Source organism: Megalopta genalis, chromosome 11, assembly GCF_051020955.1.
Source record: "Megalopta genalis isolate 19385.01 chromosome 11, iyMegGena1_principal, whole genome shotgun sequence".
In the NCBI taxonomy this organism is placed as follows: Eukaryota; Metazoa; Arthropoda; class Insecta; order Hymenoptera; family Halictidae; genus Megalopta; species Megalopta genalis.
Window position 1 is genome coordinate 10,081,587 of NC_135023.1, and position 27,051 is coordinate 10,108,637.

Consider the following 27,051-nt stretch of genomic DNA (forward strand, 5'->3'; position numbering starts at 1 on the left):
AGAAAAAAAAGCTATGAACCCCAAAGTACATTTATTTGTAATATTTACAGAGTTTGTCCTATAGATTCTCGTAAAATGAAATGAAACTATTAATGCATATTAATAGCAACTATAATGTAAATATTATTAGTCTATCAATGTGCGATAGTACATTTTTCGACAAAATATTCATAGTTATATAAAAACACGAAGTAAAATAAGTTCCAGTTAATGGTGTCAGATTTTTTTTTAAATATTTCTCATTCTTCTCTCTTTGTATTTGATAAATCTTGTGATGTTCGCATTTACTGTAGACACTATTGCCATGTTATCTCCTAAAATCTTCTTCTGTTGCCGCATCTATTTAAAAGAAAATAGTATAAAATATATGCTATCGACGGTTTATTTAAATACACATCTTCAAAATGCAGTACCTTATTTTTAAATACCGGTATTAGAGTGTGCAGTTTGCCTACTAATTCAACTTCGTTTGCCAATAGATCACTGTCGTCTTCTGCATAGATATCCATTATAGCATCCAGAGATTCTGCAATTACCCACACTTTCGATTCCGTTGTACAAGCATCCAATAAGAACGCTGTTACTTGCTAAAATATTCTTCTATTAGGAGAAATTCAAGATGATATTTTAATATCAATTTTTATATAAAAATCTTACTTTGACTAGTTCGCGAGATTCAGGAGCTTCATTACTAATTAAAATTAAAGCAAAATTTCCTAATATTCGTATCAGGTTTGCTCGAACATTAGCGTTTGTACATTGGCGTTCCCCATTCAACATTGGTTGTAAGTCGTCTAAAGTTAATTGATTGAAGAAATTCGCTTTTACTTCGGATAATCTTTGAAGAATTGCCCTCATAGCTGCAGTAGCAGATTCCAAAAGCTCAGTGTCATTTGGATCTGCATCTTTGAATACAACTTTCCCAATATTGAGCCACATTCTAAAAGAAAAATTCAAAAATATTCTTCGATCAACCGATTTTCTTAATTAAAATTGTAACCTCAAACCAATATTAAAAAAGAAAATATTTTACCTATACATATCTTCCAAACTGCCGAATGCATCAATTTCTACACTCGATACTAAATTATTTAAACACAGATATGCACGACACTTCAATATATGCATCTGCTGCAATATAGCTTTTCCCTCTACATTCTGCTCCAATATCTCTACTGTATCTTTATCCACTGCTATAGTTTTCTCCCATACTTTTTTAACAATATCACAACTATTAAAAACTTCGATTATTTCTAGAGACAGAGATAAATTCATTTTACACAATTTATCATCCATGCAAACATCATCTATACCGTCAATATCACAATCTGAATTTTCCAGATCAGAACTATTTTCATTTTCTAAATCATCTGAACATAAATTAGCTAAAATTTCTAATGCTTGCTGTTGGGCTCCAAACAACTTCCTACTTTCCTGTACAGTCTTTTTATGGCTATTTGAGAACGCATTTTTTTCGTGAGGCAAAATTGATATTAACTTGGACAACAGTTGTTTACAATTAATAGAGAGTGTTTCAGACAGGACAGTTATTGCTTTGCAAACTATACGCATAGAATTAGTACCCATATAGCTAGATATGTTGATTAACAGTGCAGTTACAGCAGTTTTAAGGCAAATTACTTCAGTGGAATTTGCCTTGCATGACTCCAAACTTAGTAGTTGTAGAAGTGTATCTTCGCAATCTTTCAATTTCTTAATAGCAACAGAATTATCTTCTGACAAAGATAATAGACACTGCATAGTAATGGTAGCAATGTCCATACCATAAATGGTAGTATCAAAAAATTTTGTTAAAATGGATACCAGATCCTCTTCGTTAGAATACTTTATTGCCAGCTCATTATTTTCGCATAGTGTCCATAACAGTGTAACTGCTTGAACAAATGCTTCTTTCTCATCATTTTTTATGTTTTTATCAATCTGATTTATTGTTGGATGCCAGTTCGTATAATGCTGCAAGTATAAATCTGGCATAAATAATCTTGACAATACAAAAATTTGAAGTTATAAATAGAGAATGCATTATTAATTGAAAGAAAAATATATCTTAGCATACTTGTTTCAACAAACTACAGAGTGGAGTCATAATATCGTCTTTCAGCAAACTTTCTTGTGCTTCAGCTTTTCCATTATCTGCGATGTACCTCAAAGTACTAGCACTTCCTGTTCTTACAAGTATATTGTCATCAACAAGCAGTGGACCTACCATTTTAGCGATTCCACCTTGTGCAATGTACACAGCTAATCCTGAATCACAAGACATTGTTTCTAATGTCTGTAATCCTGATAATTTTTCTTCAACATTAGCAGACTGTATCTATAATAATTACAACGCAACTATTTAAATTTTTAACTTTTAAAAGCAGAAATTGGCAGATTGAAAAATAACTCTATTGAAGGAATTCGAATTTTGGAAAAAATCTTACTTCCTCATATACTCTTTGAAGTGCAGTTTCCCGATCTTCGTCAATAATGTTCTCAGCTTCTTCTTCCTTAAAATCTTTAACAGATGGGAGTCCTGTTGGATTTTTCTTATGAGGTTTCCTTCTCTCTTTTCTCTGTTTTCCCATTTTCGAAAAATGTCAAAATATTTTGCAGGTTTCTTCCTTGAACATTCTGTTTGGAGGTTAAGAACGTTAGTCCATACCACGTGTTATCTCTGATTTCATCTTTTCTTTCTTCATCCATCTTTTACATGGAGTGTACATATACATATATTACAATGCATGTACCATATGAAGATACAAATTTCGTAAAAAGATGTCGAATGTAGAAAAAAAATCAACAATTTTTTTACGCTGTACAAAAATTTCATATATCAGAACGCCGTTCAAAATTTGTTACTTCTATTACATTTCGTGAAAAATAAAATCAATTTCTGAAAGTTTTTAAAAATTAGATTCATCATTTGCTAATATATACAACATTGTAAAATTATTGCATTTTTACTAAATATGGAGAATTAGTAAAAATAACTTCAATTATATAATACAAGAATACAAAATAAAATTGTACAAATTTTCGGTTTTACAAGAAGATGGCGCTATAATTTGATTTTTTGCTCTTTCATTTTCTATTTTATTTAATATTTATTTTTTACACAATCCTAGCAAAGAGCTTTTGCGTAACCTAGTTACACAGGAGATCAATACATCATCTACTGTTTTCGAAAAATACTTTATTATTACATACTAATTATATTCTTAATATTTTTTCGATGTCTCTATACAATTGTATGATCTGGGCATTCGGAATGCGGGCCAACTTCTTAGCACTGCATAATTTATGGTTTGAAACTTGCATTTGCAAGAATTTACCCATAATTCCACAAACGTAACAACTGCGCATGTGTTGTAAGACCCTGTTTACATACAACTTTGACCTATTCAATATATATTTTGTATTTGAATATTATAATTTTTTGTAGTTCATACATTATTTTCATGCAATTTAGGTATTTTATCGCCTTTTTTCACCTTCTGATTCATATATGTATTAATATTCGCAATGAAAGTAAAAAAAAGTTTGAACAATAGAAATAGGTACGGCACTGTTGGAATTCGACTAATCTAAAGACCCGCTCATTCTTCCAGCATCCAGTTGATCGCAGTCCTTCTTACTGGGAGTGTCCTCAGCCTAAACCTAAACTTTTTACCACGAGGGATCATCGTTATAGTAAATCATCGAAGTTTTTTATTCGTAGCAGTCAGTATTGTAAGAATTTTTAAATTCAATATTATATATCTATATATATATATGTTCGAAATATATTTTCTAAATTACATAGTTTGAATTCTTTTCATTATTTGAATGAAACTTATTTTCTTAAATTACTTTGTAAACGAAACTAACATCGCTTAGGTAATGTGGTATCCGATTTTACACTGAAATCTTTTGTTACATTGCTTTTGTTTTAAGTATTTACTTTTTTCTTTACTCGCGTCTATGTACGTTTAAACCGTGCATTAATGACTGATAAATTGTTTATTTGTGAAACCTTCTTCATTAACTATACACAGGCGCAGTAGTTTACTGTAGAAGTATTTACCCCTCAAGGGTCCAATGCCGCCATATATGCCGGCCGAAATCAATAAAACCATAAAATCTGGCAGGAAACATTGGAAGGATGGGCACGATTGTTTCGATGAAAATATATCAACGAAGTTTTATTAAACAAATGAATATTTCTTATCTATATTTAATACAAAAATTTTCAGTAAAAAGTTTCTCTTCGTCGGAAAAACTGTCTGGACTTGGTAGTGTGTAAACTGGACATAAATAGTTTTGGTCCCCTAAGGGTTAATAATCTTAGTTACTTGCTACTTTCTTTGATCATATGTTGTATTAACAAGTGAATTTTGTTAACAATTTGATTATTAATCTTTGTTTCATGAACAACAACAATAATTATTTAATAACAATACTTCATACAGTTGTGGCAAATGGAAACTTGTTTATGTTTCAATTCGGCTGTATTTAACCTTGCAATTGGCAATAGTGTTTTTTTCGTTTTTAAATGTAAACATATATGAATTCCATGCGATCGGTAGAGTCCATTACATAGTGCGTAAAAAAAGTGGTAAATTTAATTATTTGAGGTATTAGGTTGTGTAATATGAATCTTTCACAAATTCCAAGGAATTCATTCGCGACTTTTTCTAAAGAGGTGCATATTTTGATTAATAAAAAATTCATCTAAGTTAAAAAAAACAATTAGTTTTTTTCTTCGAATAATCCGACTGATATTATTTACTTAAAACACATTTGTCTTGCATGTATTTTTTATGACTATATTATATAGAAAATTCTGTAATTTTATTAATTTTAGGTGTATCCAGGTTTAGACACGTGAATCATGTCTGACCAAAATAGGGGGAGAAGTCGTGGCAGAGGACGGAGTCGCGATGATAAAAAACATCCTCAGGCGCCAGGGTCTTACCGCCAGGATCCATCAACATCATACCATTCACCTAGCTCAGATGTATATGGATCTCAGCAATCAGCCGGTGCTTGGGCTCGAAAACCAGGACCTCCTCAAGGATCATCACAAGTACCTTACGCAAGACCACAAGCAAGCCAAGTATATAAATAATCTATCGTCAAAAATTATACTAATGCTTTTCCTTTTTCAAAGTCCCTTATTCTAGTTTTCCTTACAAAACGTTTTCCTTACAAAACGTTTTCCTTTTGTTTTTAAATAGTATTTATTTCCAGTACATATTTCAGACCATTATTAGTTATAATTGGAGCAGTATCACTATTCCATTCCTCTTCTCATTTTTGTTACTTAGAGCAGAGTGTATCCTACATTAAAAATGATGGCGAAGGTTAGTATTATCTTGTTACTTTTTCCCTGTCCTAACTGAATGTTAAATAATGACAAAATCATTGTTATTAATTCAACATGTATAATTGTGTATTGTCAATTTTGACATAATCATTAAAAGTGTTTTGTTTGTTTCTTGGCATGTTTGTGAATTGCCTGCACAACAACAGTTTTGTCACTGCGATGTTCAATTAGGATGTAGTAATTGAAGTTGATAAGTTGAATGTTTATTTGTCAATTAAAGTGTTTGTAATACCTCAAATTTTATTATCGTTTATAATGAAAGAATAACTCAGTTTTTTAATGCAATAGGTTTCTGGTGGTCGTGCTACAGAGCGTTTCAGTTCTAGAGGCGACAGATGGCCTGGTTTTGCAGCACAGGGTGAACCTGAAAGAATGGATGGTAAACTGAGAAATTCATTGAATAATTTGCAAGAAAATATTTTTGTATTGTTGGTATACAACTGTGTCTATAGTTGACCCTAAAGCTAGTGGCAGTGACAGTGGCGGCGGTGGTGGCGGCAACGGCAACGGCGGCGGTGGTGATGCTGTGGCACTGGGAAGAGGAGCTATGCGTGGACGCAGAGTAATACTTCCAGAAATTCATACAAAGCCAGCAAATTTAGCAACCAAAATAGGTTTGCAGATATCTTTTGATTCGACGTAATGTGTGTATTTACTTGATATTACGAATTATATTCAAACCTTTATAATTTATAGGAACAACTGGTCAACCAGTAACTCTCCAGGCAAATTATTTTAAGTTACTTGCTACTACAGACTGGTGTCTATACCAGTATAGAGTTGACTTTGCACCGGAAGAAGATCGCACAGTAGTGAGAAAAGGTCTTCTTAGATTACACAGGGAAACTGTAGGAGCATACGTCTTCGATGGAACAGTACTTTATACAAGCCGACGTTTACAAGATGTAGGATTTTGGATTGAAAAATTTATTGTGTAAAGTTTCAACACTAGAATTATAAATGTTGCAATGAAAATTTCAGAATTTCGAGCTCTGGTCTGTTAGACAATCGGACGACCAGAAGATAAGAATTACTATACGTCTCGTTGGAGATATGGCTAAGGGAGATCAACACTATCTTCAATTCTTTAATATAATCATGAGAAAATGTTTGGATCTCCTGAAACTCCAACTTGTTGGACGCGATTACTTCGATGCGCGTAGCAAGGCAAGTGTAACATGAACCTTATTCTGATATATGTATGTTGTGTAGTAATATTTATTCGTCAATGTCCGAATGCAATATTTACATGATGTTAATTACGATACAGATAGAAGTGCGGGACTTTCGATTAGAACTCTGGCCGGGATACACTACTTCTATTAGACAACATGAAAATGATATTCTCATGTGTGCTGAGATAATACACAAAGTGATGCGCCAACAAACCCTTCTAGATATCTTGAATGACTGCTATCGGGAGAATACCAGGGATTATAAGGTAAAAGTATTCATTGTAAGATAAATGTCTGTGGTCATATGTTTATGGTGGATCACGTTAATTTTCAGAGAGCGTTTCAAGAAAAAGTTATAGGTTTAGTTGTTCTTACGGATTACAATAATAACACGTACCGTGTAACGGATATAGATTTTGATTCAAATCCCAGCTCAACGTTTCAATTGAGAAGCGGAGAAAGTATATCATATAGAGATTACTACAAAAATAAATATCAAATCAAAATTTGTAACGACTCACAACCGATGTTGGTGTCAAGGGTAAAACCAAGAGAACGGCGTGCGGGTCAAACCGAGTTAATATATTTGATTCCTGAATTATGTCGTGCAACAGGTCTGTTTTACTCTTATTTCCTGATTATTTAGTAAGCATTGTATTCTATAATGAAACACCTTGGTTGTAGGTTTAACTGATGACATGCGTGGAAATTTCCACTTGATGCGAGCACTGTCGGAACATACGCGTGTAGCTCCAAGATCGCGTATAGATAAATTGATGATGTTCAATAGAAGACTTAGTTCTGAACGCGCGATAGTACAAGAACTTAACGACTGGAATTTAAAACTTGATCAAAAGCTGGTTGACATACCATCGCGCATATTACCAAAAGAAGTTATAGTGCTTGGTGGTAAAAAGAAAGTTTCATCCGGACAATTCGCTGATTGGACCAGAGAATTGCACAATAAAAACCTATTCAGTGTGGTGCAGTTAAGTAATTGGGTTGTAATCTGTATGTCTCGTATGAGACGGGAAGTTGAAGTAAGATATTTGAAATTTTCACGAAACAGTCAACATTGCCAGTCTGTAGTTTTAATTTATTAACACATTTTTTATGCAGAGATTTATACAAATTTTGCAAGAGGTGGCCAATGGAATGGGCTGCAAGTTTGCTACTCCAAGATTTTGGGACATCAATGATGATAGGTCGAATACGTATTCTGAAACCTTGGAGAGGATAATGAGCAGTTCTAATCCGGAGCTAGTCTATTGCGTTGTCTCTAATAACAGAGCTGACCGATATGGTGCTATCAAGAAGAAATGTGTAGTAGATAGGCCGGTACCCTCACAAGTCTTTCTAGCAAAGAATCTCACTAAAAATGCTAGGTCGGTTGCTACGAAGGTAGCAATTCAGATGACGTGCAAATTAGGCGGTGCTCCATGGAGCGTTGAATTACCGCCTATTAATTTAATGGTTGTCGGCTTCGATGTGTGTCACGATCCAAATGATAAGAGTCGTGACTATGGTGCTATGGTCGCGACATTAGATAATAGTTTAACTAGATATTTCAGCGCTGTAAGTGCGCATACCTCCGGCGAAGAATTGTCTAACGAGTTCTCCGTCAATTTAACCAAAGCATTACATTGTTATAGACAGACAAATAAATGTCTGCCGTCGCATATCGTGATATATCGCGATGGTGTAGGAGAGGGTCAAGTAAACCAAGTGTTCGAACATGAAGTTGAACAAATCAAAGCAAAATTGAACAGTATTTATGGCGAAGCCCCGGTAAAAATGGCATTTATAATTGTTACGAAACGTATAAACACTCGATTCTTTTATAATCAAAATAATCCGCCGCCGGGTACTGTAGTAGATGATATAGTTACCAATCCGATGAGGTATGATTTCTACATTATATCTCAAAGCGTACGACAAGGTACGGTCACACCTTGCGCATTTAATGTTATCGCGGACACGACAGGCTGGAAAGCAGACCAGATGCAAAGAATGACGTACAAATTAACTCATATGTATTATAATTGGTCCGGTACCGTTAGGGTACCTGCACCATGTCAATATGCTCATAAACTAGCATTTTTGGTATCGCAATTCATACGTCGACCACCAAGTTCTCAGATGCAGGATCTTCTGTACTTTTTGTAATCTTCATGTTGACATCTTACTTTATTTTTTCTTTTTCTTTTGCATAATTGACTGAAAGATCATCCAAATACTAGTATTAAGAAATTCAATTTTATTTTGAATAGTAGTTTTAAAAAATATCTTCAGTTTTTAGAAAAGATGCGAACATATTTCTTTAATTTTTATATTGGTAGAATATTTAGTTTTTGTCTTTAAAGGTATTAGTATGTATTAAGTAGTATACGTATGTTTACGTAAGTTGACCAGATAGTAAAGTTTGTACTTTATTATTATGTTTCCGTAATTTAACTTCATTATTAGAACGTACCCTCCCATTGCATTCTTTTTTCGTCCTTTCCATCACAAAATATATGCAATAATTTTTTAACAGACATTATTTTAAGCACAGATATTTTGTTACTGAATTACGGACAATCGTGCATTGCATAATTTTTATATCTATACTATAATCTTGTATTTTATAAAAATATGTGAAATAAAAGAATTTTATAAAGGATTTTCTGCAAACGTATAAAATGGACTTGTAGCGACCAGTCGTGCGCACAATGGAAACTCCAGTCCTCGTGCAAACGACCAGCGTAATTTATGACTCTACTTCGAAGAAGCTATTTTTGAGATGATAAGTCCCAAACCTTGACAGCGCATGTTCGCAATAGTTTTTTTTAGAGATACCTCAATAGCTAACGAAAAACTGTCATAAATTAGGAGAGTTTCCGAAGGGTACTCGAAGCGGACCCAGCGACCCAAGGGCCATGTGGTCCGACGCGGGTGACCCGGAGGAAAAGCTCCACACGTTGTCACGTACAGCTCATCCCCTCCGATTACCATGCCGTCCCGAAAATACGCAAAGAGCGTAAGGGACAGGCGGTAAAAAGGGCAAAATGAACAACGCTGATTGGGAAGGCCCAACGCGTGGGGTTAGCCAATCAGGGTTGTTCAAGAATTTTACCACGGCAAACTGCGAGTGAAAAAACGAAGCTCAGAACTGCACCGCGACTCGTCGAGAGACAAAGTCCGCGAAAGAATAAAGAAGTATTCCACCGCACAACTAATGTACAAGTCCTTTTGAACTATCCTACCCAAAGACTTATTTTTTAGATTAAAGAATATTTTTATTTGAACACTTTTATTATAAAAAATGTGTAAATGTAATTTACAATATGTTTGCATTTCAATACGAAAATATTTTGTTGTCGCTAGGACGAATCTACATTCGCCACGCCATCTCTAAACAGACAATCTGATGTTTCAGTTATTAGGTAGGTGGAGGAAGGAACTGAAGACAAAAGTGAGGTTAAATACATTTTGATATAATATAATATTTCCTGCAGGATCTTGTTGTAGGATACATAGTAAAAAAGCAAGGTAATAGTTATACGTTTTAGAACAATGGTAGAATAATATTGTTCGTACATCATTAAAAGTTTACTGTTTGTTTTTCATGTGTTTGGATGTTAAGGATTTTGACATTTACGTATAAGATACGACTAATATAATGATTTTGAAAAATTTGTTTAATTTGTAGAACACAATGGGTGAACGTAAAGGGACAAATCTTTATTACCCCCCTGATTATGATCCAAAGGTTGGGGGACTTAACAAATTTTTGGGAACCCATGCGTTACGTGAAAGAGCACGTAAATTACACATGGGTATCCTTATTATCAGATTTGAGATGCCATACAATATATGGTGTGATGGATGTGGCAATCACATAGGAATGGGTGTGCGTTATAATGCTGAGAAGAAGAAAATTGGAATGTATTATAGCACACCTCTGTATCAGTTTCGTATGAAATGTCATCTGTGTGATAATCATTTTGAAATTAAAACAGATCCAGCAGTAAGATGTTTGTAGTAAAAGCCAATATTGTTAGTTGTACAAAGCTTAATGAATATGCTGTTTTACAGAACCTAGATTATGTAATAGTTAGTGGAGCTAGACGACAAGAAAATAGGTGGGACCCCAAAGAAAATGAGCAAATAGTACCAGAAACCAAGGAAGTGTCTTGCAGACTTTACGATGATGCAATGTATAAGTTAGAGCATGGTATAGAAGATAAAAAGACAGCAAAGTCACGTGATTCCTCTTTAGAGAGTGCAATAGCACTTAATGAAGCTGCATGGAAAGATGATTACACTTCAAACTGTGAACTACGTACTGCATTTAGAGTATGTTATATGTAATTGTTATTGTGCAATTACTTGTGTAATTGTTATTCAGTTATATATTGCATCTGTGTTAATTATTAATTTATTGCGTTTAAATGTGCTGAATTTCAGACAAGAAAAAGAGAATTACAGAAGAAGCAAGGTATTGACCACATGCTGCTTCAAAAAAATGGGTTGAATATTGATTTGGTGAATGAACATGAAGATGATGTGAAATTAGCAAAGTTGTTGATGCATAAGAAAGGTATGGTATTTTAAATAATATATTTTCACTAGTGATTACAATACCTGTTTCACATGTTACAGATGGAAAGAAAAAGCCTCATCCCTTGAAACGATTGGTTTCTGCTGTGCGTTTGCAAGACAAATTAAGAAAATTATCGTCGGTATCCTCAGGCAGCGATGTGAAAAAACACAAAAGTCAAATACCAAAACTACCAGAGTTAAAGCCACAACCGTCGACATCTGAAACAGTGACTACCACGTTACGTACATCGCTAGTCACTTACGATAGTTCCGATACTGACAATGATTTTTAGTATTTATTAGAAGTAGCGTGTGTAATATAAGTTATAAGTGTAATTAATACAATTTGTACTATTTTCTGCTAACAATGCATTATACTTGTACATTATGTCAACAAACTTCATGTAAGGAAGAAAATATTATCTACCTTATATATAATTTGATTTGACACCAGATCTTCAAAATTATTTTACACTTTTCAATGATTTATGTAGAAAGTTTAAGAATGTCTTATATATTTATTGGAAATAGTTTTGTGTTCATATGTTTATACACAATCTTATCTTTGTACAATATTACAGTAGTTTCATTTATACATCAACATGAGGTTGCTGCTCTACAACAGCAGTAGTTGCAGAAACTAATTTTTTCTTAACTACATGAATTTTTTTATTTGAAAGACAAATAATATAACAATGATCTGGATATATTATGGATATCTTGTCAAAAGCTTCATTGCTGGGAAATCCCTTAGGATCAATTTTATTTGTCAATGTGACAAGACCCAAAACAATGTTTGCAATTCTTTCGTCATTTTCCAATTCACCTCCAGACTGTAACAAATTAAATTGATCAATTCCTCTTTTCTCGGTACATTGTATTAACAAAATAATTACCGTTAATACCGCTCCATCTTCTTTTAAAACCAAATATCCAATTTGGTCTGGGATTCGTTCCAGCAACAGCATGATTGTATCTGTAATTATGACAGTCGTGATTAAGAAATCTTATAATTCAAAATTTTGTTAACTCTCGAACGATTGATAATCAAGGAAAAACGCAGGCAATATTTTGATTACAATAGCTCGTGTGTACTTTCTCAACATCATATATCATATGTTACATACGTAAATAATTAATTGAACAAATGAACAGTTACAATTGGGTCGATATAACCCTGCGTTCGAGGGTTAACACGTTAACACAATCTTTTTGTCAACTGTCGGAATTCTAACCTATTCAAAGATCGTAGTCGTAGACACGTAGAATGTTGCAAATTTAAACACAATCGACGAAGGTTTCGAGAAACAGACAGATTATATCGTGGTTTTTACTTCGACTTCAATGTATCCAAAACAAAATCAATCTTTGAGGTGTCATAACAATGAACTTATTATCTGTTTGTACAGGACAACTGGTCATTCGTTCACGTCGGCAATGTAGAATTCTGATGAAATATCGTAACCACCAAACTTCAAACAATAGATCTTATGTGGGACAGACTGGCGAATGGAAATAATGGAATATTACATTATATACTAATTTACTACTATCTTTCTATGGTGAAAATGATTTTGGTCCAATTTATCTAGTTTTTAAAAAGTTTAGCTCATTGATGTTCTTGCTTAGTTAAAGTATTAGGTTGTCCCAAAGATTCGTTTTGTTTTCAGCCAATGTGAATTGGTGAATTCAGCAGCGTGAATTTAGAATTTTTAAGCAAACGAATAGTGCGGCTAAGTAAAGTAAAGGTTTAGGTTCATATTGTGTAACAGTATCAGACATGCATATTAGGCAAGGAACTTCTGGGTCAACCTAATATGAATTAGGTACAAAAAGTACACGTAAAGATTTCGATGGAAAATTTCGTTTTGTAGCAAGCTCATAGTTATATTAGTTGTCCACTACATTTCTCTCTCTCTGCTATTACAGATTGTATCAGAGTGCAGCTATTATGATCATGAACATATTTGCAATCTGTTCTCTGAAAAAAACAGTATACAATGTGATAGAAACGTTCGCATGTTTTGTTGCAGAGACAGTTGTCTGTCCAAGGGTTGACGCGAGATTAGAAGGGATTGCGCAGGAACGCTATCAGTAAGGGTGGCGCGTGCGCAGTTCGTTCCCAGTGGTTCTCTGCGTGAGGCAGTTTGCGGTATCAGGTACGCAGTCATTCGTCGCGCGACTTTCGAGTCGCGCTCGTTGATCGTTCCAATCTGTCGCGACATGTTGTACCGTGTGGACACGCGAGTTTGAATTGGAGCCACGTGGTTTCCGGTGCACGAGAATCGTTCTCCCAAATAAACGCGTCCAACGACGCACCGATTTTATTCGTTTTCCCATCGACGTCGTGTCGTGTAACAAATTGCAATTCACTCGCCGCATTTTCGAACTACATTTCGGTGATCGACGAGGACCGAACGCGATAGTTTATCGTCGACAGAACAATGTGGCATATCGAACGTGATAAACACAATTCTTAGCTGCAGCGCAGGTCGTGCGACTTGTCGCAACGAGATGTTACTCCCTGTCGCCATGGTAACGTCGCGCGGGTAACCGGATACTTTTTCCTCGTTCGAATTCGCGCGATGTCGTTCCTCGTCGCGTCCACGTTACCGCGACAGTTTCATTAACGGTTGCGTGTCTCGCGAGGCAGGGACCACCGGCGGGTTTTGTTAACGGTGCGGTTTCGCGACGGACGTTGTTTTCAGTGCGCGGATCGTATCGAGTTTCCGAAGGAAGTGCGAAATGTGACTGGGATCCACGTTTCTGCTGAGCTGTCATTGGCGATCCGGCCAGCGGAGTGACGAACGCCACGCTGCTATGTCCAGGAGGAAGCAGGCGAAGCCGCGATCTCTCAAACGTGAGTAATCCTTCTCTTCCTCGTTCTTTCATCCAATCTTTACGGCATGGCCGAGTTGACATTGCAACCTCTTAGAAGACTTACAGTCAAATTAATTAGTCCTTTAATGCGATATAAACGGATTCATTTGAAAATCTCATTACGAGATGGATCGTTGCGTTGTCTTCGAGAACGTCTAAATTGGCGCGCAACAGCGAAACGGTCAGCCATGACACTTTTATTTGAATCCATTATTGTATCTCGTAATTGGCGCGTGCTAGAAACAATTCAAACGGAAGCATAGGAATTCGAAAATGCAGAAGCCGCGTCGGCCTTGACGGCGCAACGTTTTTCACCGTTCTCTCACGTTCGTTTTTCCGTGTTTATGAATTCGTGACCGATGGCACGTGTGCGATTCGAACTTTATCGGGGTCCTTGGGGCTTCTCGGACGGAGAAGAAAGGATATCACCGTGAAATTTGAGAATACGATAAACCGTGGTAGGAAACGCGGAAACGTGAGAAATATTTCACAACGAATTAACAAATACAGGGGACTGGTCACCGGTGATACGTTGCGAAAGACGTTGCTGCAGATACAAATCGTGTCATGTATTCATTCTGTTCTCCGCAAGCAAAACATCGTCGAAACACCACCGACCGATTGCTGTTGCACGTTGCGCAGTTCTTGCATTAACCCTTTTACAGTCCAACAACGATGCATCGTTGTTGGTCATGCTCGAGAAGTTATCGTTTCCTTAGCAACTCTAATAAGTAACAGTAATTCTAATTAATAATAAATAACATATTATTTCTTAACCCGTTCTTTTAATTTCCTAGTTGTCAGCTTTAGAATTTCTTTCCGAGGCTTTATCAGACCACATCGAACCGGTTTTGTATATATTTCGCCGAGGCGCGCGCGACTCTTTTGACCGGCACTAAAAGGGTTAATTAGCGATTTAGACACTACGAAGTATTGATCACAAACACTTCTCCGCCTCGTATCTCGACGAACTCACGACGACGAGAAAAAGGCATTTCGAACATTTTTGTTGCGCGGAGCGAATCGAATCGAACTAATAAACGCGGGGACAGCCGCAATTGGGTCAAAACGACCCGGTCGCCGCGATGTGTCAGGGTCAAAGAAAACCGAGAGAGAACGAGCTGCCGGCGAACAAATTCAGCGAACGCGCGTAAAAATTGGTACAGTTATTTCTCGCCGATGACGGACCACCCTGTTCAGAGGGAGAAAGTGGAAGAAGCAGCAGGCGAGGAGGGAAGACGGGAGGATAGTTAAAGGGGTGTGGGAAGGGAAACGGAGGGAGAAAGATATATAGAGAGGGAGAGAGAAAGAGGAGAACTCGTGTAGAGTGGCTGCCGCGGTAGATGGAGAGAAACGGGATGGAAAGAGAAAGATGAAAAGAGGGAGACAGAGTCAGTAGTCAGCCAGGATGGAATTAGGTGGAAACCCGCGGGACCGGTGCCTCTCCCCACGGAATTCCCGGCCTCTGTAATCACCAGTTCTCCTATCCTATCCAATTCTGGTCGCGCTGCTGCGCTCCCTTCCTATCTCGCTTTTACTATTTTCTCACTTGCTTCATCCCGCTGGCCTTTCCCGCCCGTTTCTTTTATTTCACCTCCCTCGTTCTCTCGTTCCTCCCGCGGCCTCCACCCCCTTTCTCGCCCCCGTGCCCCCTGCGGCCCCGGCGCATCTTCGTCTAACGTTCCGGCTCGTCTACGACGAGTTTTCGTCCTCGAGGCCGCTGTTTCCGCTTCTTCCTGTTCCCATCGTCGCGGGACCGAGCGTTTATGCGAGTCGCACGCGCGCCCCCCCCCTCCCCCTGGTTTCACGGGATTTCCATGGTGTTTCTACGAAGGTGGTCCCGTCGCTCGACGGTCTTACGATGCCTTGGCGAAATGAAAACGTTCGGCCACTGTGCACCGATTTGAAAAATTCGTCACAGGATCTCATTATTTTGTTTCGAACACGATCATGGTTTCATCGATTTCATTAACTGTTATTGCCGGTCTGTGGGACCGCTGTTTCCTTATTCGTCTGTGGTGATAATATGATCGTAAGGAAAATTATTAACACACGTTCAGCGTCGACGATCAACCACTAAATTTTCACCGGTGATAATAGTTACGTAAGTTTTAATAGAGGTGTAACAGTTAAGGTTCAATTTCTACAATTGAACTCGGTTTGTTAAACTTAAACAAGTTTAACAGACGGGCGAACGTCGTCCCGTACGTCCAATCGAAATTCGAAACGAACCAATTCGATCTTGTTACGCTGTTCTCTAATTTGAAAGTTCGATTATTTTCGATCTTTTACTATTCAACGAGTCCAATCGTTGGCGCGTCTTCATTTCAACAGGCTCGGAGTAGGTTATTTTTTCCTTTTTTTTTCGTTGACATAGGATTTCTCGATTGGCGCGTCTTCATTTTTTGCTGTATTCGTCGAAGAAATTCGCATGCTTCTCTCGCGCGAGGACCGCCTACTTTTCGAGCGCCGCGTCGTTCGTGGCGCGCCTCGCATAATAATTTAACGAACAGCCGCCAACTTAATCCTAGTTAGAAGTTGCATTATAATCACTATAACCACCGGGCAGGAATTAGGGCTGTCACTGCAAAAACTAATAGTGGATTAAGTTTTAGGGGTGGCGCGGTTAAAGGGATTAAAAGCGTAAGCTGGAAATTTACATTGTACCGTCGTCTCGAGGTCCCGCGGACCAGTCTTTCCCGAATTACATAATCATCGATCGATTACGACTAATTTCTAGCCCCCGAGCATCCTGAAAAGACCCACGAGACCCTCTAGGAACTCCAGACAATGTCCCAAAGACATTCGAAAAATTTTCGCGAGCACCACAGGCCTTGCGTAGTCCTCGACAGGACCTTTTAACCTTGCTTGGACGTTCAAAAAATTCTTACGAGATCTTTAAATACTTCAAGGTCCCTGCGAACGGCTCCAAAAAGTGCATCGAAGTGGCTTCTTTAAATAGAGCATCGATATATATGTATATTTGCAAGTCCTGCTTATCAACAGAATAGAGCAATCCATTCTTAATCAGTGCCGCGAACGAAAGGCAGCTGGTCTTCGATGCGCCGAACGAAACCGCGAATAATCGTCTGGGTCCATGCGTTAATTAGGAGATTATTATTATGGATTCGCGCGACACACGCAAATTACAATCACGATCCTGAAGCATAATGCGCAGTGATTCTAGCCATTGCGGCCGGCTTTACGTTCATACGATCGGAAGCTCGCGAATATTCCAATATTATATCGAATATATTAACATCGAATAATAATACGTAACCCGAAGGTGATCGTTAAAAAGTTCGCATTCGATTATTTCCCTGAGACGTACGTCCGGTACGTCCGATTCGGTATACCGATGCATAATTCGCTATTCTTTTTTTCGGTCGATCGCGTTTTCGCGGATACATCGATCTGGTTATTGCACTTACGACGTTCGTTTCGCAAAGCTCGAGTGCAAAAAATGAGCTACGATTTTCCCCACGCGTTTCCGTTTCAAACGAAAGAAAAGGTGAACAGAGGGAATCGAGCTTACGGAGTAATAATCTTTGCGATATAATAGGACATTCGCATAATCGCGGGCAGCCTCGACGCTCGTTTTGGGGACGCGATTATTTGGTGGACGAGTGACGAGCAGAAGTAACCCGAAAGCCGGCAGCGCAAACAGATGGGCCCTTCCATTAACGCAATTACGAACGGTTCCGATGTACCTACGGATCGTCCACGTTATGACGGGGCATTGGAATCCATTAATACAGCTTCGGTTGCGCCCAGGTTCATTATCGTGCATTAATTAGCGACACCGTATATCACCTACGCTCTCGCAATGCTATCGGGGCCGGGCTTGCTATTTCGTGGCTAACCGCGTGTACGTGATGCTCTGAACGTGGCGGTGCTGCCCTCGATGGTGGTGGTGATGCCGGTGATGCTGGTGTCCGTTGATCCGATCGAACGACAGCGAATTGCTTTCGCCGGAAACGCGCGATTTCTGCGCTCCGCTCCTTCGACAACGAAATTACGCGTTCCTGCTATCTCTGTCTGTGCACCCTCCGCGCGTTGCATCTGGCCGCATCTAGTCGCGTTCCATCGCGTTACGTCGCGCTGGCGTCGCGTCGCATCGTCCACCTGGATATCGAACCGCGATCGGTCAAACCCGATCCGACCCTCGACGTTTTCGTGGTCGACGAAATATCCGCGTCGAGAATCCACGGTTCCCGGCCCGTGGATCTCGTTCCGTGGTAAAAGAATTTCTCAGAAAAATTACCTCGACCCAGAAACCCTCGGAACCACGGGCGTACTGCAAAGGTTACTCGGCCAGAACGGTAACACCGTTCTCCAGATGTCTGTCGCGGTCCGTCTGTTTCTACTTACGGCGGTTGCCTCTTCGCGATAAACCAACTCGCTCTCCACCTCCGCACACCAATTAACGTAGTTCATCATCCCTCTCCTGGAAATTGGAAAGATCACTTCGGCGTTATCGTCACGCTTCGATCCGCGAACCGTTCTAATTCTGTTCTCTCTTTCATGTTCTTTTGCATGAATTACTCGAACATGTCGCGTTCAAGTCGACGCCTACAGGTGTTCCCGAAGTTTGCTTCTGACTCGAGGTTTACGCGTCGATACGCGTCTGGCACGTCGTATCATAATTAACGCAATGTAGTTCGGTGTTTCGAACAGGGAGAAATTGAAAAATTGCACTTTGTGAAGCCATTTCAACTCTGAATTCGAAATAGCTTTTCTGACTTACAGTATTTCCATTTTGTACGACCTAAGTGCCTTTTATATGTGAAATTGAATATTGCGACTCGTGCAACAATTACACTTTCAACAGTGTATAACAATTTTAAGTGTGCGAGTCGGAGTCACCAGTCGAGTGCACATGGTTACTAGAACCTCGATGCGCGAATTACACGAGAACATGTCCTAGAGAACCTGGAGAAGCATGGTAAAACTCGTGTAAGGAAATGCTGAATGGAAGGTGCGCAGGTTCCTGTATGAATCGGTTCACGGCGTCGAGGTGAATGGGGTTGCCGGCGATATGTCGACGTTAACGCGTCACCGCGAGGTGAACGGGAGAGGCAGATGAGCCGTGGCTGTCTCCGGAGCACGTTCTCGGTATAGCACTGTTGCAAAAGGAACGCCTAAGAAATGTGCAAGCGGAGAGATAAAGTGGGCGGCCGTTCGGCGTTCGGGACGTTTGAGACTGTTTTAAAAGTGCTCGGCATGCGGAAGGCTGCGTAGCTACCCCCTAGGAAGGTGAGGAGAGACGGGACGAGAGGAGTGAGATAGAGAGAGAGAGAGAGAGACGTGTCGGCATCGGGCGAAGAAGACTGTGTCTCTCTCGGCGAGACATTCCCGGGATGCGGTATTCCTTTGAGGCGAGGCCACGCGTCGACGTTCGTCCGACTCGGGCTCCGCTCGGGCCGCGCTCGGGATCCGCTCGGCACGGCGTCCCTTTTGCGGCGAATTGTGCGTCTCGCCTGCCACGAGAATCGCAATCGCTGCCTACCTTTTGTACTAGCCGTCGCGTGCACCAGTTGCGCCCGCTTGACCCTCCTCTCCCTCCCGCCCCCATGCCTCTTTCACTTTGTTACGAGCCTCGCATTGCGATAAAAAGGTCAGAGACGCGGCGATACTCTTAGGCCGCACGGCGCGGTCAGTTTTAGGAAAATGGATTTCTGCGGACGTCAATGTCCCCGCGGAAGTCTGCGATGTCGTTTGCTTTTCTAAGCAGATGGTCCCCGACCCAGAGAACCTTCTTTCGCTGGAATCTCTGTAGCCACAGCTGGGTCGCGTTGCCGGGTCTCCCGTGTCTCATTGATCTAGTATCGGTTGTTCGATAGGACGGTCCCGGGCTCGTAATATCTCGACAGTCGAAGCTAGTTTCTTGTTCGAATTAGAAGGCAACAGCCCTCGGTTATCTTCCGGTAGCGGCGAATCGATAAAAGAATCAAGTCGGTATCGGTTGTATGCGCCAGAAGAGGACCTCGGGAGGCGGGTTGGGTGGCTGCGGTAGGACGTTCGAATTGAAAGGCAACAACAATTCCTCCCCTTTGACTCGGTGTCGGTCGTCCTTGGATGATCCCCGGTGGTCGGTGGACCGATCGATAAAAGAAATACTCGGGCGGGAACGGTGGCACCAAAGTTATCCGCAATATCCCGGGTGTGCTCCAGGTACCGTGTCGGAGCCAGAGGGTATTCGTCGGCGGATGCTCCGGGTCCCGCGGGAGTCTGAGCCCGCGTCAGTGCTGGCCGGGCGCGGGGTGCGGGCGTGTGGGGCTGCGGGGTTCGGTTCCCTCGGGAATCAGCTCGACTTCCCTTGTAGCAGCCACCCAGCAGTAGCGGCAACGGCAGCAGAGCAGCAGAGCAGTAGCAAGCAAGCAGAGAGGCAGAGAAGCAGCCAGCCTAGCAGCCATCCACCGCAGCAGCCAGAGCAGCCCTTCCCAATGGCTGCTCTCTCGCTCGGCCCGGCTCTCTCTGGCTGTCTGGCTGCCTGTCACGAGTCCAAGACGTACGGCGGCGGCGGCTGCAACCGGGGAGCAGAGATAGCAGTCGGTCCGGATAACCCGCAGGGCGCTCCTTTATTCACGGGCGTATCGATTAATGACTCGAAACCCTGCCAGCCAGGCTTCCTAACCGCTCCACCAGCCTCCGGGATCGACGTCTCCGGGCCTCCCGCGACCTGCCGATTCTCCCCGAGATATCGTTAGCGAGATTATCGTAACCGGTAATCGGGAGCAGTCGCCGTTTCCCCCCCTCGTACCTTCCAGGCATCGTAACGAGTTGACCCCGCCGCGGCCGGACACGGACCGCGGGGCTGCTTATGGGCCGGATCAACCCGCTTCGAGAGACCCGCGCGCACCCTTTCTATTCCTCCGCGTCCTTAATCGCTTATGTCTTCGTTATCCCCTCCGTGTCAGGACGTTTCGTCGAGACAAGTATCTAGAAGTGCGATTGTTGGTTTCACGTGGATTAAATTATTCCCCGCCGAATCGACATCGCCGAAAGCCGCCGATGGGAGGATGGGAAGGCGTTTCATCGCGAGAGAGATCCAGCATGGTCTACGGCGGGCGAGGCTTAGCCTCAATATGCAGTTATCGTCCCGGCGCATATAGATTGGCTTATAGCAATACGTTTCTTCCGTCTTAACCGCATTCCATCAGCCGGGCGTTCAAAGATCACGGATTTCAAAGAGTTTCCGCGAAAGAGCCTCGAATCTCCTACCGGTATATATTCGTCCCGCCGCGCGCCGGGAACTATCCTAAATTAGAAAGGAACAAACGGAACGGGCCATGGAGCCTCCGCCGCTACTCTGGAATTTTCCTGGCTCGTAACCGGAAGAAGACATTTTCCAGCGGGTTGTTTGGCCGCCGGTCTTTTACAGTCCACCTACGTCACGCGCCGTTACGAATGTATCTGTAAGCGTTATCGAAAGTACAACGTACGGGGTTAAGCCGCAATATGCAGTTATCCTCGGGACGAGGGTGCACGTGGGTCATAATAATACATCCGTTTAACGTTGCCCGGGTACCACCGGACGGGGATGGGAGGGCCCCGAGATTGCCCGAGCTGTATTTTCGAGAGCTTACATCGCCGTCTTTGTCCCGGCCGCCGAGTCGGGAGCCGGAACACCGCTGCGCCTAGACCAGACAGGAGAGACCGTATTACGTGCCTTCTTACGCTCATATCGTACATAAACACAGGTGCACGGCCGCATAAAGCTACACAAGCGGACCAGGGCCCGACCGAGATGATAGCCAATCCCCTTACCTTTACGATTATTGTCCGACCGGGCTATTCTGCGGCCTCGCCGCCGAATTGTTTACAGTATTTACGATAGATCGAGTCCCGGGGTGCCGCGGCAAGCATACGAACCAGCCACTCGGTATTCCACGGGGCTGGCCGGAAACCCCACGCCCGGGGAGATTGGATTTTGCATCTCGATCCGTCGTGGATCTTAATTCTGGCACGGGGGGAAACGGCGGAAACAATGGACGCGGGGGCGGCTGTCGCGATCCGCTGATTCCTCATGCGATTATTCATTCGGCACGGGGATTTCAAGGACGCGGCTGTCCCGAGCTGTCCTAGAACCAAGGTACACTCGTAACATTTGCTAGTCGTACTCGTCGGCCGGCTGAGAAAACACTTTATGCCGAATGTTCACCCTTCGCTTGCGATAGTTCAATCAGGAGTTGTCGGAGAAAATTAGGATCTGTCGGTTTTTAGCTTGATTGTAAAAATTCGTAGAAAAATTTGCCGCGTTACGGATACTTCGACGCGTGTCACGGAATCGTTTCGATATTTTTTGACCGAAAATCCCAGCGGCAAACGCGAAATCCACGCGGCGGATACCGGAATAAATATCCTCGAGGCAGCGAAGTTGTGTCAAGGAAAGAGTGCGTCGATGGCGCGAGACATCCGGTTCGCAGGGGTGGAATCGGCGGCAATTAGCGGGACAAGTAGCAGCAACCGACGGAGAAAACTCCTCGGCTCTGCAGGAGTCCTCTCGATGATGGATGAACCATTAACCGTTGATATCGCCGGCGTGGCAGCGAGACGCGAAACGCGCCGTCCCGACAGAAGCCTTGACAGCTGACAGGGCGGAGGGTGCGAAGGTTCAATCGAAGGGTGGTTGCCAGCGGTGCCTTGGCTGATGTCTTCTGGAATATTTAAGACCGGCTTCCATTCCCTTGCTCCGATGCGCCCGTTGTTTCTCGTCACCGGGCTAATGCTCCTTCCGTCTATGGGAGGACGTTCAGCTGGCTCTCCCGAGGCTTTCCAATAAAGTCGATGGTCGCAGGAATTTTCTCCGGGAGCCTCATCAAACTTTCGCGATTACCATCCCCATGAAAACGCGATGCTGTTTCGTGTCTTATCCGGCGTTTCTCCTCCATTCTACCTGAGCTGACCATTCACCGAGTACTTCTTTCGTGGAACTGGACTTTAAACTTGGAAGACGTGTTCGCGAGCGCCGGAAATTCGATCATAATAATTTTGAAGCTGAAACGGAATTTTTACGCTCCTTATGCGTTCTGCTACACTCGTTCATTCGTCGTCGCTATGCCGTGGATTTTACGCGATTACGGTGGAAAGGCGGAATACAAAACGGCGAAGACATCGCGACAATGTAAGAATCTCGTTACATGTTCTGTATTTACTGATGTGGCTGGAAGAAGAAGTGCATATATTTATTCGACTCTTATTTTGTACAATCGATGCAGACGATTTTTTACGCATTCCAGTAGCATCGACAGGTGTATCCCACATTTGATTATACTTTCACACTTATTACGTTCACTCTCGAGCTGCATTCGCGATTGAACAATCTCACGCAATGCTAAGAAAGCATCGTGCAGAAACTCGCTCGGTGGAAGATATTCTCCTCCGGTTAGGCCAAGCTTTTAATCATCCCAAGGTGCGCCATGACAATGTACATGCCGGACGTTTTGGAATCGCTGACTAAAAGGGTCGATCGTAATGTATATGGAGCCGGTCCGAGGAAGGACCGTTCGTTGTTGTATATCATCAAACGCGAAACGACGAGCCGTGTTTTCGGAATGAAATATACCCGCGGAGCGCAGTGACGTGGCTACCGTATACCAGAGCCATCCGTTTGTCACGCGGGACCACAAAATTAAACTTAAAAAATTACACCCCTGTCCACGTGGCCAACAGGTCGTTTGTTATTTTCCATTCACCCGCCTCCACTGCTCCCTAGTCTCTCTTTCTCTCTCTCTCCCTCTGTATCTCCCTATCTATCTCTCTCCCTCTCTCCATTTCTCTCTTTCTCTCTCTTTCTGTCTAGCGCTCTTCGATCCTCTCCGCCCCTTCCGGATTGTTGTCTCTCTCGATCCACCCCCGCGGTCGAACAACTTGCCACTCCGGCCGATTGCCAGTATTTCCGAAGGTGTCGAATGCGGATTTTTTTGTAAAACCCGACCGGCCTCAGCTTTTACCTAAACGAGATCGTTCGTCAACCTGGTCGAATGATTAACCCATTCGCGGACTGACCGGCCCCGTCTTTTTTCGACGCCGATATTCTGGCCGATGTCGTTACACGCTCCGCTGGATAATCTTTTACGAGCGACATCGTTTCGGAGTATTACAAATCAATCGGTCGAAGGCCGCAGAATTTAGTGCGCGAATTTACTGTTCGGTATTGAATTCCTTCTTTCGGGGCGTCTGATCATTGCAGGCTGATTCTACTGCCGCGAGCAGGGAATGCGGAGCACGTGTGACAAGCAACGAGTCGATTTTCGAAGTTTTATCTGCCAGATCTCGGGGCATTCGAATAGTTTATTGTTGGAGCCTTGTTTCGGACGTTAACTCGGACTCGTGTATTTTATTGCAATTTTTTCGCGATACAGAATTTGGCACATGAGCTGTTTTCGAAATAATAGTTACGTGTGGAAATGAATAGCATTTCAAATGTATTCAACTTCGCGATATCCATATGTAATTACTGTTTCAAAAAAAGTCGCCGAATTCTGTATTACGCGAGAATATTTATAGTCTATTTGCTGTTTCAAAAATCTATTTCTCCCCGGCCCAGTTGTCCAGTATACTGGTTAGCCTGACACCGAAAAAAAGTTATTTCGTCGAACTTTCAAAAAACTGTTGCGTTTTAAAAGCTGTCCGAATACTCTCGTTGCTCGCTGTATATTGATGGAGTTTGTCTTCATAAAAGCGCTCTGCTAATGTCAGTTTTATTTTCAAAAAATGTTTAGAACATTGTTTCACGACAAAGTTGTTTTATAGAAAGTAATCCGATACATAATGCAGAAGCTCGATCAGGACAGCGAGTCGAGAGTATCTAATTGCGGAAAAAGGAAGACCGCGCGATAAAACAACGGCGATCCGTCGAAGAAACGGACGCGAATTAATAGGATTATATCGGAGAGAGAGAGAGAGTATCGAGGCGACTCGCGTCGATACTTTTTACGTAAATTCGCGGGTGCCTCGGTCTCGTCACTGCCCTAAGAGCTTATTATTAATCGTCTGGTCGCCGTTACCCGAAATCCATATTCATGTTAGCCGCGGTGTCGGGTAGAGAGCGGGCTTGTTTTTTGCCTGTTGTTTTTTTCCGCCGCAAATACAGATTTCATTCTTGGCCGGTGATATGCAAATGAGACGGAATTAATGGCCGCTTGTCTCTCTCTCCGCAGGAGACGAGGAGTGGGAGGACGGGAACGAGCAGAATGTCCTGGAGGTAACCGAGCAGGATAATGGGACAACGGGAATTAAGCGTGAGTGTTACTAAATACTTTCCACCGTTATCAAATGTTTGCGTAAATCTGCTCCGGGAGAGCGCGCACTCGCGCGCACTCGTTCCTGTTTCTCTTTTTCGTTCTCTTTCCCCTCCTTTTTTCGTTTTCTTTTTTTTTCTTTTTCCCTCCCGCTCTTCCACCGCCCGACTGAAAAGTTCGCCGGTCTCGATGCGAATAATTTTTCCGTTACAGAGGACGAGGAGGAGGAGGAGGAGGAAGAGGAGGAGCTGCAGCGGGCGTTCAGTCGTCATTCCGAGGGTGAGTCGAACGATTAAAAACTAATTAGCTGACCCCGCGTGTCTTGACTTTTCCACGCCGATGAATCGGCCGTTCTTGTTACCCGACCCGAGGATATTCATTTTAAAATCCCATCGCCGAATCAACCGCGCTATCCCCGTTCACTTTGCGAAATTAATTTTCTGCATTCCCGGATCCTGTTGCGAACATCCTCGATGCCATCCATCGTGCTAGCCTTCCTGTGTAATACACGCGTGCACAACCTTCTCTGTGTACGAATATTATTAATTTCTTTTAAATCGAAGCAAACGTCTGTTCTTTGTTACATATTCAGCCGCTATTAAAAATGTCAAACAATCATTTTTGCTGAAATCTCGCAAGCTACGTCGACTTTAAAACGTAGACGCAAAGGACTTCTAATCACGGTAATTTGTGAGAAAAATCATGGGGAAGTTTTATAAGGAAAAGTCTTCTTTCGGCACTCGTTTTTATTGCTTTTATGGGAAGCAGGCGATTAAAATGGAATAATACCAATGTATCTCTTTTGAACGTCCTCTTTATTTTTATGGCGCTCTCTCAATATTAACGATCATAATGAACAACGCTACGAGCTTCTTAGCAGGAATCCTCAGGGTCCGGCATAAGACAATTTGTTAAAACGATATTAATTTAGATCAATAGTTTTTGAGGCTCGCTGAACGTAGCACAGATTGGACAATGTTTCCGATGCGTGGGAGGTTTCCCTGTCAATTCCAGAGCAATTCTAATCGATAGTCCGCCAAAACACGGGCCGCCTAATTCATCGCAGCCAGCGTGCAAGCGGAATCATCGGCGATCGATGGAAACTGCATCGAATCGCGGGCATTATGTTGCTCCGAAAAAAAGGCGCGGGCAAAAAGGAAGAAGCAAATGATTCCCACTGGTTTACGTGCGCGGCATGCACTCCCGGCGAGCCAGTTAAAAGACCAACAACACGCACCGGTTACATTCAGAGCCCCGTTCAAAGATCTATGCTCGTGGATCTCCTTCGCGCTGCTCTCGAATACTCGGCACAATGAAGTATTGCTGCCAGGCAACCGTCGTTATGCACGCAACAATGGGCCAAGAATCGCGGGGCCAGAGAGCAAGTGAGAGCGAGAGAGAGAGAGAGAGAGAGAGAGAGAAGGAAGGGCAGAGGACGTTGGAGCCGCGCGTGCAGTCGGCGCATTCTGGTGCATTACTTTTATCAGTTCTCGCGGGACGTTGCCTTGCACTATCCGCGACGCAACAATGCGTTCAGACGCGTCGTCATTGTTCGTAGCCGCTCAAGAAGCAAGCAGACCCACCTTAGACTCTATGAATATGGGATTCCTTCGTCCCGGCGGATCCTTCGGTGTTGCGTGGATCCTTTCCCACCTATACCCACGCACCGACACCGAAATATATCAGCACACCGACAGCCACACCAGCAGAAAACCGCCCCGCCGATGACTCGCTCGTTTTCCGAGCGATGACTGGATTTTCGTGCGCATTCTCGCTCGAGAGAGAATGAATTCCT

At 42.2% G+C, this 27,051-nt stretch overlaps 5 protein-coding genes across 6 annotated transcripts in view; 3 read left to right on the top strand and 2 right to left on the bottom strand.

Annotated features, from left to right (window-relative positions):
* Nucleotides 1–12: 12 nt before the first annotated feature.
* Nucleotides 13–2,736, bottom strand: LOC117226345 (HEAT repeat-containing protein 3). Its single transcript, XM_033480583.2, has 6 exons — nt 2,448–2,736; nt 2,078–2,338; nt 1,034–1,974; nt 658–940; nt 414–587; nt 13–339 (listed from the first exon to the last, which is right to left on the bottom strand). The coding sequence occupies exons 1-6, from the start codon at nt 2,589–2,591 to the stop codon at nt 229–231; spliced, it is 1,914 nt and encodes a 637-aa protein (XP_033336474.2). The 5' UTR covers nt 2,592–2,736; the 3' UTR covers nt 13–228.
* Nucleotides 2,737–3,800: 1,064 nt separating this feature from the next.
* On the top strand, nt 3,801–9,208 carry aub (aubergine). Its single transcript, XM_076525261.1, is given in 11 exon segments — nt 3,801–4,687; nt 4,850–5,101; nt 5,313–5,348; nt 5,660–5,750; nt 5,824–5,985; nt 6,068–6,276; nt 6,353–6,555; nt 6,557–6,812; nt 6,881–7,160; nt 7,231–7,586; nt 7,666–9,208. Coding segments are annotated over 10 exon segments (2,865 nt in total). The 5' UTR covers nt 3,801–4,687; nt 4,850–4,876; the 3' UTR covers nt 8,713–9,208.
* A 722-nt stretch (nt 9,209–9,930) lies between these two features.
* LOC117226095 (coiled-coil domain-containing protein 130 homolog) lies at nt 9,931–11,583 on the top strand. The gene is made up of 5 exons (XM_033480088.2): nt 9,931–10,077; nt 10,238–10,555; nt 10,624–10,884; nt 10,996–11,128; nt 11,191–11,583. The coding sequence occupies exons 2-5, from the start codon at nt 10,244–10,246 to the stop codon at nt 11,421–11,423; spliced, it is 939 nt and encodes a 312-aa protein (XP_033335979.1). The 5' UTR covers nt 9,931–10,077; nt 10,238–10,243; the 3' UTR covers nt 11,424–11,583.
* A 45-nt stretch (nt 11,584–11,628) lies between these two features.
* On the bottom strand, nt 11,629–12,566 carry Lamtor4 (Late endosomal/lysosomal adaptor, MAPK and MTOR activator 4). Of its 2 annotated transcripts, none has more exons than XM_033480089.2 (3): nt 12,366–12,566; nt 12,027–12,106; nt 11,629–11,963 (listed from the first exon to the last, which is right to left on the bottom strand). In XM_033480089.2, exons 2-3 carry the CDS (start codon nt 12,096–12,098, stop codon nt 11,721–11,723), a joined length of 315 nt encoding a protein of 104 aa, XP_033335980.1. In that variant the 5' UTR covers nt 12,099–12,106; nt 12,366–12,566; the 3' UTR covers nt 11,629–11,720. The 2 variants fall into 2 exon arrangements, with proteins under 2 accessions (XP_033335980.1, XP_076381378.1); XM_076525263.1 differs by having other exon boundaries at nt 12,258–12,383.
* Nucleotides 12,567–12,721: 155 nt separating this feature from the next.
* L (zinc finger protein Lobe) overlaps nt 12,722–27,051 on the top strand; it is a 98,565-nt gene continuing 84,235 nt past the window's right edge. Inside the window, exons 1-4 of the mRNA XM_033480087.2 lie at nt 12,722–13,289; nt 13,839–13,990; nt 25,176–25,256; nt 25,470–25,535. Coding sequence (XP_033335978.2) covers nt 13,951–13,990; nt 25,176–25,256; nt 25,470–25,535 — 187 coding nt within the window. The 5' untranslated portion in view covers nt 12,722–13,289; nt 13,839–13,950. The remainder of the gene's footprint in view (nt 13,290–13,838; nt 13,991–25,175; nt 25,257–25,469; nt 25,536–27,051) is intronic.

Excerpts from the sequence above, each read along its gene's own strand:
- LOC117226345 (XM_033480583.2), bottom strand. The coding sequence starts at position 2,591 with ATGGGAAAACAGAGAAAAGAGAGAAGGAAACCTCATAAGAAAAATCCA. Across the intron at positions 1,975-2,077 it reads TCTGTAGTTTGTTGAAACAA|CATTATACGAACTGGCATCC; the intron begins GTATGCTAAGAT and ends TTATACTTGCAG. Across the intron at positions 588-657 it reads AATCTCGCGAACTAGTCAAA|CAAGTAACAGCGTTCTTATT; the intron begins GTAAGATTTTTA and ends AGAATATTTTAG.
- LOC117226095 (XM_033480088.2), top strand. The coding sequence starts at position 10,244 with ATGGGTGAACGTAAAGGGACAAATCTTTATTACCCCCCTGATTATGAT. Across the intron at positions 10,556-10,623 it reads AAATTAAAACAGATCCAGCA|AACCTAGATTATGTAATAGT; the intron begins GTAAGATGTTTG and ends GCTGTTTTACAG. Across the intron at positions 10,885-10,995 it reads AACTACGTACTGCATTTAGA|ACAAGAAAAAGAGAATTACA; the intron begins GTATGTTATATG and ends GCTGAATTTCAG.
- Lamtor4 (XM_033480089.2), bottom strand. The coding sequence starts at position 12,098 with ATGCTGTTGCTGGAACGAATCCCAGACCAAATTGGATATTTGGTTTTA. Across the intron at positions 11,964-12,026 it reads AAGATGGAGCGGTATTAACG|TCTGGAGGTGAATTGGAAAA; the intron begins GTAATTATTTTG and ends AATTTGTTACAG.